Consider the following 12216-nt stretch of genomic DNA (forward strand, 5'->3'; position numbering starts at 1 on the left):
ATGATAGGATTTATGAAGCCCATCTCCCAGATAAACATCTCTTTAACATTTCTTCGGAGCCGCCTCAGCAATATTTCTCAATCTCCCCGGCGCACCAGCGACAGAAAGGACGCCGTCTCACTTTGCTTTTCTGTTTGCTGACATTTAGAAAGACGGCGCGCACTTCCGTTTCCATATTGGCCTAATTGTATGTTTATTGTGAGCGGGGACGCGAGAACTCGAAAATGTATTGACGTTATTCGATCGGCTGTCAGCATTTTCGCTTTGACGTTTATCGGGCGGAAAAACGCGCGATGTACGTCTTCGGTTTAAAAGAAAACACTTATTTTGAATGTTTGTCACTCTTTGAGTCTTGACAAGAAGAACCGACAGTGCCTGCGGAAAAACAACCAATTTGAAAGCGTGACGCATCTGATTGATTGGCTTTCTTGGGCACCTTGGGCTTTTTATGTCATTTTTTTGCTTTAATTGATCTTGTACTGTCATTCAAAACAGGTTTAAAGGGGAAGTCACACCCTCCCAATTTTTTTTTTTTTTTTTTTTTTACAAAATGTATTCTATGTCGTCACGCTAACCTAAACCCATTGTTCCGATTCCTACTTCATTTCTGGAACGCGAGCTAAACGGCGTAAACGACTCCTGGCGAGCAGCACGTCGGGGGCTGGCTTCAAAAAAGAACTGACACGCTTTGGGTGGACCGGCATGCTCGAGGAGGGTTGTCGGTATGCCGCGGGGTCAATGTGGCGCCACCTATAGTACGGGAGAATATGGCGCGGGACCGCCGCTCCGAGCGCCGCCAAACTATGGAGCGAGCTCGACTGTTCCCGCAGGCTTGTTTTGGCCGTAGTGAATTCCAGCAAAACGCAAATGCAGAAATCAAACATTCGGTATTATGCAACAGGAGGATTTTTCCCGGGATGAGGAAGAAGTAAAGAGGCAAAGGCTTCAATGCGGGGATTTTTTTGATCGCTTTACCGTAACTGTTCAAAGCAATATTACAAAGGGACTTCTTTCACGCTGTCCCTCTCCCGCGGCTTTTGGGTCGGACCTTGCGGCAGTACACAAACGGTTTCGAGTTTAGTTTCCGAGTCCAGTTTTCCAAATCGCCTTTACGCGGCACTCGGTAAATTCCGGCGCCCGCTCGGTTCGATTGGCCTTTTATTTTGAAGCTTAACGTGGCTTTTGCTGTGTGACCTCGCGGCAGGTATACAAATGCTTTCCGTCCAGCCGGACACGAAGCCGAAAGGCTGTGCCGGCTGCAACCGGAAGATCAAGGACCGCTACCTGCTGAAGGCCCTGGATAAGTACTGGCACGAAGACTGCCTCAAGTGCGCCTGCTGCGACTGCAGGCTGGGCGAGGTGGGCTCCACGCTCTACACCAAAGCCAATCTCATCCTCTGCCGGAGGGACTACCTACGGTAAGACGCGCCTTTCCCCCCCGGGCGCTCCGCCGCTCTCGTCCGTCTTACGTCCGCGAGGGCAAATGACGACCGCGGGCGAGCGTCCTTTCTCGGCTGTTCGACCGACGTCGTTTTCCGGACCTCAAAGGTTTCCTTTCGCCTCAGCTCGGCTATAGAACGCGGGCGGGCCGCGCAAAACCCAGCCGTTTCTCCGAGGGAACTCGCAAACCGCGCCGGTCTCGGATCTAAAATGGGGCTCGCGCGCGACATAGGCGATGACCCGACAACTAGCCCGACGCAATCTCAGACTTAAACGGACTGGACGAGGGAACGCAAAACGGCCGGAGGGGAGCAAAAGGCGGAGGAAGCTGATGGGACGACGCGCGGGGGGCGAACAAATCCCGCTAACCCAGGAAAACCAAACGGGACCGAGGCGAGGACCGGAAAGAAACCCGCCATTCGACGAGACAAAATCCCCCAAAAGCGGAAAAACCCCGACGTGCGAAAGAGGAACCGAAAGGCATTTTAAAGCAAAGAAATCAAAAGTAGCATGCTAGCTCCAACTCAAATACTGGGTGAAGGAGGCGGAAGAAAATCGCCCAAGTAGTGCACAAGGGTTCGAATGTTTCCAAGGGTCCGTTCCATCACGTTCTTTTTTCCCATCTTCAAGGAGACTGAATCGAATGGCGCCGCAAAATCTCCCCCGACGCGCGGCGTCAAAGCCGGCGAAAAGGCACGAAAAGGCGGGCTCCATCACCGGGCGGTCAACGACGGCGATGTGACAAGAACGCCGCGTTTCGAGGCTTTCCGTCGCTCGCCGAGGACAGCGCGGCCCAACCTGGCCTTCAAACCCAATGATTTACCTTATCGAGACCCCCGCGCACGTGCGCTCATACGAAAAAAAACAAGACTTTCCGTATATTATTTGGACTTGGGTTTATCTGGCTTGTGTCAGCCCAGGGTTGGACGCGACGGGGATGGGAGGGGGCGGGGAATCACAATTTGACTACGGTGACACGGGCGCTCCCGTTGCGTTTAGCGGCTCGCTATCTTATTAAGCCTGACACAACAAGGGTTAATAGAATTCTACAGGGGTCTAAAACCGACAGAGAAGTAATAATCCCCCTAAAACGAAAAGAAAGAAAGAGTGGGAATAATACTTAAGGCTTCAGCGGTCCCCCGGCCGGCGCCGGTGAATACGCCGCGCGCTCGGCCGGCAACGCAAAGAAAATGACAGCTATTATCTCCTGCGGCTTGATTTGTACTTTGCTCCCTACGAATACCAACAATAACCGTATCCGTAAACCATCCCTTGGTCGCTGATTGCGGGTAATGGCGCCGCTCCGTTTATGCTGATGCGCCCTTTTTGGGCCTGGCCGGGGCGCTAACAGCTAGCGCGTTGCCGAGCGCGCGCCTGCGCCGCTGAGGCCGGGAGGAGAAAGAAAAAAAAAAAAAAAAAAAAGGCTTTTGGGCATCAGTTAATGGAAAACTGTAAATTCCAAGCGTCCATTTTAAAGAGAAGGCTTTATTTATTTATCTATGTATTCATTCCTTTTCCCCCCACTTTCCAATTTTCCTCTACAGTGGTTTTACTAAGATTGTGAACGCGAGCAAACCAGTCAACACGGCTGGATTTATTCCGCTTTTTTTAGAGAGCTGAGCGATAACCAAATGTCCAGCGTGCTTTACTCGCATTTTTACGCCTCTTCTTCACAATCGAAAAAGTACAAAATGGCTTTTTGTTATATCTCGCATCAAGCTTATTACGCATTTGTATGTCGGCGTCGGGCGCGACGCGGCGTCAGCCTTTATCGCCGCCGAGCGACGGAGAGAGGAAGAAAAAAAAGCTTGGCCTGTCTCAAAGCCATCCGTTCTCCTGGGGAATCTCATTGAGATGCGTCCCCGCTCGCGAAACGCGTGTCGCGGCTTTAATAAGAAAAGGGGCATTCCGCTGCCCGCGTGGCGCCGTTATTCGCAAGGTACTTTTTTTTGGGAGTTAGCGTCCGAGGCCGCGTTCGCCCATCCGAGCGCGGATCTCTTCGCCGGCGGCGGGAAGGAAAAGCCCAGGCGCCCGCGGGCCGAAGCGGGTGTTTGTGACGAGCCGCAAATCGGGCGGGCGGGCGGGCGGGGCCCCGCTCCGGTCGGCTTTTCGACTTGAGCGCCTTTTCTTCGACTGCTAGAACGGGCGGGGAAAAGCCCGCCCCAACAACCGCGCTCGAGCCGAGACATTTGAAACGAGGGCCGGCGGATGGGTGCATGACCCTCGACCTTTGGGTTAGGAGGGCGCGGGCCGCCCTTGTCATCGGTTTTCTCAAGCTTCCGCTGAAACGTTGCCAAACGGCCGCAAACATTTTTTTTTCCCGACGCTTTTCCGCTCGCATCTGATCTTTGGCCTTAAGTGATCAGGCTGTTATTTAGTGAAGCGATATGTGAAATATTTGCAGTTTCCCCCAAGGAAAGGTCAACGTGAACGGACAAATGCCCCTGGAAGTAAGTGACAGAGACTCTGGGCGCTTTGCTCCATATGGCGGAGTAATATTGAGGGTATTGACAGTTATCATTGACCGCGCTCCTATGTGATTCCTATCATTCCGGCTATTGTCCAAGAGCGTATGGGAAGCGACCTTGCTTTCGCTGTGATCATGAAAGGTAAACCATGTTGTTTTTGAACGCCGGCTCCGCTTTAAGTGTCACGCGTGAAATCACTTTTTTGTCTATCCGTATCGTATTGTTTTTGCCCTTTTTTTGGACGAGGGTCTTGACGGACGCGCCTCTGCGAAAGGTCGCGCCGCCCGCCGGTGCCACCGGTATCGCTTAGCCCGTCCTTGTGCCGCGCGCGGCCGTATTTAGATCAAACCGGCTGCGGTTTGAACTCCAAGTAATCAATTAGGATGTCAAGCGGCGCAGATTCCCGCCGAGGAAAAAAAAAACAAAAAACAAACGCGCGCCGACGCGCCAACGCCTTCCTGCCAAATTTCAAATATTTCCTCTGCGCCGGAAAGGAAAAAGGGAGGCCTTTGAAGACTTGAGCGGCGTCGAGGCTCCGGATTGAATCCTATCTGGGCTGCTTGTTATTACAACGGAGCACTCGGCGTGCACAAAAGGTTTTGCCCGCTCCCGCTCTTAATGGGGACGCTCTTAATGCGGCGGCGGCCAGTCCGCCGCGTTTAGCCTTCGTCTTTTGCGCTCGTCGGCCTCCTTTCGTGCCGCCGATCGCGCTCCGGATCGCTTTGCGCGACACCTGATCGGAACGACTCGTTCGATGTCTTTTGCGCGCGCCGCGGCTCGGCTTGCTCTACCTTTCCGGCCCCCGGGAGACGCCCGCGTACGAGGCCGGACATGCGCGCGGCGCTACAAGGCGAACCTTTCCCCGCCGCGTCTTATTATTAATAACTGCCGGAGAAGGGGGGGGTCACCTAAGACGACTCCTTGAAAAAGAACCCCGGGCCAGGCAAGTAGGCCGCAGCTGGGTGCGTTGTAAAACAATAGCCCCCCCCCCCCCGCCTCGTCCCCTGAGGAGAGGCGCAAGAATAATGCACGGGGTAGACGCGCAGGCTCACTTTTGGGCTGTGAAAAATGAAGATGTCACCACCTGGTGCTTTGAAGCCAACCTTTTCCCAAACTTTGGGGAGCCCTTTTCCTTTGTACTTTTTTACCAAGCAAGGGGGGAGAAAAGTGCAAGCCAACAAATTTCATTGTATCCCTCAGAAAAAAAAAGAAAAGGTGACATCGCCGCGTCTATTAGTTTCGTGTCAAAAATAACGTGTTGAAGATTGGACGTCGCAGTGAGCGGAAATCAATGACAAAAGGTGCACATACCATCGTTGCGCGTGAACATCCCACAACCGGCGGCTTATCGTCCGGCGTGTCTCGCCTGATTATTTCTTGGCGAATTTTGGCTGCTGCGGCAAATGGGGGCGACGGCGAGACTTGCAAATGAGCTTTTTCGGGGAGCCAATCCTCGGTCGGGAAGCGGGGAACATAAAAATGAGAGCAATGCTAATCGCAGACACATTACGGGATATCTCTTGTTAGCGCAATTCATGAGGGTTTATAACCATTTTAGCGGCGCCGCATAATTAGCTCGTCTCTTTGAGATTACACTGGAAATAATTAAGGTTGTGAAAGCGTGGCCGAACCGTAAATAGCATAACGGGAAGCGCCGCCGACGGCCCCCGTTCCTTTCCGCTCGGATTCAATAGGAATTCTCAGGTCGCGGCAAGACGCGCAAGATATTATCAGAAACGGACATCCGCGGTCGGCGCGCCCATCGGCAATTTTTGCGGGGGTTCCCGACGGCCGCGCGTTAGGATTAAGGACAGCGTGCAATAAAGGCGGCAATTACGGCTATTAGCTTTACGTCTTAACGGCCGAGCGTAAAAGGTGGAAAAGCGCTCCGGTGTTTGCGTCGGGGATGGGAAGGCGCCCGAGATGCCGCCGCGCGCTTCCTCCCGCGCATCTCCGGAGGAGGATCTGCCGGTGTGTGCGGGCCGTTAAAGCGAGAGGAGCCGCGTGCAAGACGGCGGCGGAGGGAAAAAGTCCTTTTTGGCCTCGTCCAAATAACACGGCCCAACGAAAGGTTGCGCAAGACGTTGTCGGCGTTAGCCCTGAATCCTGCCCCGCTCAAGCTGCGGACGCCCCGAACCAGTCGGGCTAGCAGGCCGCGCGGACGTGAACGGGAACAGAAAACCGACGGGTGGATTGTTGCTCGTTTTGCTTAGGCGGTGGAACGCTGCTACTGTTTGCGTTGTAATGGAAGCGAGAGCGGCGCCGCCTGACGTCACTTTGAAGGAACGCGAAGAAGAAGCCCGCAGCCGGAATTTACAATTGCTTCAAAGACAAGCGAGCGGTTTTTGCGTATTCGATAGCCGACGAGTCCGCCGGCTTAATGCTAAAAGAAAGAAGCGCGGATGCTGCTGCAGAAGACAGGCAAAAATGATGCGGGTTTGTTTTTTTCAAAGACGGCGACCTTGGCTTTTACCGTCGGGGCGCCGGTCGCGAGCGGCTGTACGTCGCCCCGGCTGCCAGAAATGTTAATTGCGGGAGGGCGGGCGGCCCCCCGACCTGCTTATTTGTCAGAACATTGAGCTCCGCGACCCGCCCTCCGTTTTCAACGCTCGCGCCTTGTAAAGCAGCTCGCGGCACGCGACGGCGCTCGGACAAAACAAGTCGTCGTTTTCTTCGATGGCACAAAAATCGGCAAACGGGCGAGACTTGGTGAATTTTGCCACGCCCGCCGCCCATCCGATTTAACGTGCAATTTTACGTCAAAGGGAAAGCGTCGAAAGAAGGCACGGGGGAGCAGAAATTTCACCCGGACGGCGAGGTTCAGCTTAGTTCTCCGGCTGGCGGGAGTGCGCCACCCCTTAGCTAAAATACCGAGAGACTGACGTGGAAGAACCCCGGTCAAAATCCCGCGCAAGGGTCAAGCGCTCAGTTCGGTCGGTCGGACGATGAACCCGCGTTGGAAGGCTGAACTTTCTTCCAAAGTAAAGTTGGCCGGCGACTGTTTTTTCATGCGATTCTCCTGTGGCGTATTAGCCGGTGAGATGATTACTCACCGGCGAATAGACGGCTCACTCCAGCCGAACGCGGCGTTTACTGTAATGGTCGGCTTGTGCCGCCCGCGCCTTTATGTGTTGTTATTGTTGCTCTATTGATTTCCCACCGTCACGTATTCTTGCTAGACTTATGTAATTCTCCCAGGTTTTTTTTTCGCCGCCCGCGTCTTCGGGATGCCGCGTTCCCACCTGCCCTCGCGCCCCTTCTATTGTACGATGAGGACGCAACCTCGAGGCGTCACTCAAAACGGATTCTCCATACTTTGGTGAAGAATAGCATGCCTCGGTCGGGCCCAAATTGCTGTCATTGCGGTAGGATTGCAGAGAGGGCCTTTGTTTAAATTTGCAGAGAAGTGGGCCAAAGCAAGAATTCCAAAAGCGCCGCCCTCGGGGCCTTTGGCTACACGGCCGCGGCGGCGGGCTTATCTAATTCTCTGTCCCAAACGCATCAAGCAGGGTCATGAAAAATTCATTCATCGAGTCAGTTACTTTGCGCAATTGAACACATCCATCATCTCGCGTTACTTTGCAATATAGTAGCGCGTCCCGATCGCCAACCCCTTGGACCGAGCGGACCTCCCCGTAATGAATATTGACTCCCGTTGTGTTAAATTCATTCGAGCAAATCGAGTTTTGAAACGGCGGGAGCCGCCGCGTGCCACTTTGCGGGCTTTTCATTAGGCGCGGGAGAAGTCGATTACCCGATAAGTGAATCGGAACTTTGGGCGAGTGGCGCCCGTCCCGACCGCGCGATACGCTCTCTCCTTCCGCATTAACCTTGGCGGCCCTAATAAACGCTCTATATTGCCGTCAAAGGGATGAGAAGACGGCGCGGGGCCTCATGGGAAAGGAGGACGCGGGCCCACCCGAAGAGCTTCTCATTGAACGGTAATCTTTGCCGTCCGCTCCAAAATGATGCCCCCCCCCCCCGTCTTTTTAATTCAACTCGAGTGCAGTTTGCCGCCTATTTGACCTCCGCCGGCCCCTCTTATACTGCCAGTGCCGCAGGTCATTTCCATGCATATATTAATATCTCCTTTCCTCTTGGCCAAGGCTTTTACAGATTAAGCGCACTTTTAATTCCCATCTATTTCCCATTTTCCGCGGCAAGTTCTTTGATGGAGGAAGAAGAGATTTTTGTTCCGTAAACGCATTTATTCCTTGAATTTTCCTCCAAAATCAGCAGTAGGCCTAAATACCAAGACGTCATGGTTTTGGATCCCAATTGATTCCCGTTTACGTTCACCTCGCGGTCCGGAAAGCGGGCCGCTTTACATCTGTCCGCGGACGATTACGGGTTGGCAAAAATATGGCTGAAAGGCAAATCGCGATTGGAGAAAGGTGCCCTGTTTGCTGTACCGCTTCGTTTCTTTTCATGTGCTGCCCAGAGCAGTTTGTAGACAGGTCCGCCGTATAAGCTGCCGCACCATTTTAGCGCCTTACGTGCGCAAATTTCCCAGGAAAGTCTTTGTGATCCGGCGCGCCTCACGGTATGATAAAAAGGCAAATGGTACGATAGTTTAAAAAAACAAGGGAGATGACGGGGGATGTAGAATATTGAAGAGTTTCGGATCAAGTCCGGTACAAGCGGAATGGGTGTGCTGCGATATACCGTATTTCAGGGACGCGTGACTTCCCACGCTCCAAAAATGTTGTGCGGAGCTTTTTCTTCTTGTTATTGGGACAGAGTTAAATGCAGAGCAAAACAAAGTTTTGGTGCAAATTGCGCCGGCGTCTGCGGTGGCAGGCCTCCAGCCCAGGCCGCAACATAGTTGGCGTCTTCGTCTGTTATGCCAGCGTGTCTGAGGACGATAACGGGCCCGCTGTTTACCTCTCGCGGCGGTGCAGCGCTCCCTCCCTCCCTCCCTCCCTCCCTCCCTCCCTCCCTCCCGCCTCCCTCCCTCCGTCCACGCAGGTTTTGGCATACGCTGCTCTTATTTTGCGTTTTGCGAGAATGCGCATAATGCCGCGGCGCTGCCCAAAGAAGCCGCTTTTTCCCGAGCCGGTCGATGCTTAATCGTCGCGAAGGTGGAAAGACGTGCGGCTGACGTCGTAGATGAACACGGACCTGGAATTGTGCCCACAACAGACGGAATATTAGGGGTGGAGGCGCTCACACGCGGAGATACCGGATCACAAACCATTCGGCGGAGACCCGAGCGGCGGCCCGGGATCCGCCGCAGCTTAAAAGAAGTCACGTAGCAGCAGATTCTGCCGCATTCGCACACTGGCCATCTTCCCCACTGAGTCCAAACTACGGCGTGTCATTGTGTCCGACTTAAATGGGCTAGCCCGCGGTACTGAAGAGAGTCAAGAGGTTGAGTCGAGCCCCATTATGGAAGCGCGGGAGCGGCGGAACCCCATCGGCCGCTCGCTCGCTCGGGTTTGGCCGGCAATTAGCGCGGTAACGCGCGCGCCGTCCCCGCTTAATGAGGCCTTTATGGAGATGGAGTAGGGGTGCGAGCGGAGACGAGCCGGCGACGGCGCCAAAGGCGTGGAAACCGCCGATTGGTGGGTGTCGGCCCCACTTACGGGCGTTATTGGAATGGTTGGGGCGGGGCTGCCAGACCTGCGCTCAACCCCTGAGCGACTTCTCAATTAGTGGGCAACCTAGCGGAACTGCCAGACACCGTTGCGCATCCCCCGGCGCCCAACCCCTTCCGCGCCGCTAGCCGCCGGACCTTGCGATCGGGCGCCGGCTGAGTTATTCCAGGTCGGGAAGGGGCCTTATCCTAGCCTTTTTCTTTTCGTCGCGGCGGCTTTGAGGACGCGCCGCGATGTTTTTGATGCCGGGCTTTGTAAAACCTGAACGTGGCAGATAACGCGCGCCGCAACGGAGAAGTCCGCTTTTGCTCAACCGAGTCGAGCCGGTCCCCGTGGCGGTGAAATGAGATGTAAATGTGGCAATTGTAGGAGCCTGATTTATTCATGAGGACGCCAAAAGAAAGAGCGGAATGCAAATGCCACACGCCGCTTTGCCCTCGGCCCGGCCGGGCCGCATCCACAAGCAAGTCACTCGACAAAGGAATTAACAACTTCATCGGGTCGCCCGACAACATTGGTGCGTCCTAGCTTAGAGATTTGAATGCTTTCGGGAATTCCGGCCAAACCCGCTTGCCTTGTATGATCCCATTCGTTTCATCGCCGCGTGTTCCTTCGCAATATTGCCCTTGTTTCACAGCTTGACCTATCCGGACCTTTTAACGCGGAATAAAAAGTCATGACGCCGAGCGTCACGCTAGGGTGAACAATACGACTGCGTGAGTCACTCAAACGTCTGTCATGGCGCCCGCTGGGATTGCATCAACACTCCGCTTTGTACACCAGCATCGCTCGCAATAATTCCTCCAAAAGAAGAACCGTCTTGGATTCGCGTAAAACGGAGACGATAACAAAAAAGTCGACCTTTTCCGCGGGCCGTTCTCGGGGATTTCCCCCGGAGGGTAGCCGACGGGGCGATTACAAAACCGGACCAAGGTGAAAAAGATGGCAATGGCCCATGCGGTCGAAGGGAGCGCCGGGAATATTTGGCCGTTCCGGTGCACGTTAACGTTTCAACAAGGCGTCGACGGGCCGAGATAAAGCATCTTGGGGATACGCCGTGCCGTACGTGCGCGCCGCCCGTCGCCAGAGCGACGTTTGCCATGCCTTGGAAGACGTCGTTGTATATTCCATCTTGGTAGATGGCGGTAATGGCGATATTAAGCCGAGGCGAGTTTAAATTATAACTAACAATAAACCCTAACCCACCAATGGTATTCCAGCCGTAAAAGAGCAAAAGGGAAGGACAAAGAGTTCCCCGAGAGCTTCTCCTGAATTGCGGCTGCACCCGAAAGGATTTTGCCGTCGAGGGCCCGTCATTTTATTCCATCAGATGGCATTCCTTCCAAACTTTTGGGAAGCAAAACAAAAGAGGCGCTCTTGACCTCCGCTACACAAAACCAACCCCCCCCCCTCGCGGGGACACTTAAACGGGGCGGAAAACAGAGCCTGCGATGCGCGTGGCCCTCCTTCAGACGCAATCACCGGCGCCCGCTCTGACCCCGCAGCACTTTCACATTACGCCTGAAAAGCCCGGAGTAATTACAGGAAATTGGCGTTGGCACATTGGTGCATTATTGGCGAGGTAATTGCTCGGCGTGCGGCGATGGGGGGGAAGGGTTAATGGCGGCCAAGCCTCTACGTTTAAAGGATACTTTAACGTGGCCAAAGCGGCTCATTAAAAGTGCGAGTCAGAAAAAAAAACATTTCATTCCACTCCCAAGACAAGCCCCAACATAAAACAAAGGCTTTGCAATATTGTTCCGGAAGAGTATTTGAAAGTACTTGGGGGCGGGAGAAAAAAAAGCCCCACGGACGCATTCCAGTCGATTAGGAACAAATATATTTGCGTTCTTCCTTCTCAATACGTATTGGGATGACGTAGGCCTGCGCAAAACGTGGGCTAACTCTAATGTGACTTTCCATTTGGTATCGTCGATCATATCGCCGGCGGGCCGGTTCCGAGCCGCAAACGGCTTTGACGCGATGATTTTGTCGAGTGTGAAAATGAGCGGAATTCTTTTTTAATAAATGAAAAATGTTTGACGGTAACGTTAATGTTTGAACGTTGATGCTTGTACTATTTTGGAGAAAATTTCTAAGTTGACGTTTCAAAGTCACATAAACGCCTCCTGGCATGATTTTATTGGCGCGGCCCACTTGGGAATAAGCGTTCCTCCGTGTACATCAAAACGTCCACTTTCCATCTGGGTCGGCGGCGCCAATTTTTCTTGGTGGACGCAATGCTGCCTTTTCTCTTGAAAATTCCAAATGGAAAACGGCCTTTATAATCTTGCTACTTTTCTTCACCTTTTTGTCTTTGCGTGGGCGCCGCCGCCGATTCGGAATTCTTTTTATTTTTTTTGCTATCGGACTAAAATGCTTACTTCCCCCGGATGCATTATTCTTTTGGATCATCCCCTCCAGTGGAGATTAGTTAAATTAGCTGTGAAGAGCGATGACTCATGGGACTGTGCGTGTTTGGTGCAGATAATTGCAGGGCTCGCGCGTGCCACTATCTGGCGCCCGGCGTCGCTATAGCAGGTGGGCCGGCGCTGGGAGAGCGCCTATCCGGCGACACATCTGCTGGGATTCTTTGGTTTTAGTCGTCCTCAAAAAGGAGCGGGCGGGCGGCCGGGAGGTCCTGCCAAAAAACCGTCTTACTCTCCAAAAATCGGGTCAAGTCTTTGGCTCGTCGTGTCATAAATTGGATA

General features: G+C 53.6%; 2 protein-coding genes across 15 annotated transcripts in view; one reads left to right on the top strand and one right to left on the bottom strand.

Annotated features, from left to right (window-relative positions):
- Positions 1-12216, bottom strand: part of arhgef39 (Rho guanine nucleotide exchange factor 39) — an 85742-nt gene that overhangs the window by 54542 nt on the left and 18984 nt on the right. The gene's annotated exons all lie outside the window — the stretch shown is intronic.
- lmo3 (LIM domain only 3) overlaps positions 1-12216 on the top strand; it is a 29381-nt gene that overhangs the window by 3652 nt on the left and 13513 nt on the right. For both annotated transcript variants that reach the window (XM_088406202.1, XM_088406201.1), the window contains exon 2: positions 1205-1418. In XM_088406202.1, coding sequence (XP_088262328.1) covers positions 1213-1418 — 206 coding nt within the window. In that variant the 5' untranslated portion in view covers positions 1205-1212. The remainder of the gene's footprint in view (positions 1-1204; positions 1419-12216) is intronic.

This window comes from Hippichthys cyanospilos, chromosome 22 (genome assembly GCF_059441005.1).
Source record: "Hippichthys cyanospilos isolate Australia breed blue-spotted pipefish chromosome 22, RoL_Hcya_1.0, whole genome shotgun sequence".
Lineage (NCBI taxonomy): Eukaryota > Metazoa > Chordata > Actinopteri > Syngnathiformes > Syngnathidae > Hippichthys > Hippichthys cyanospilos.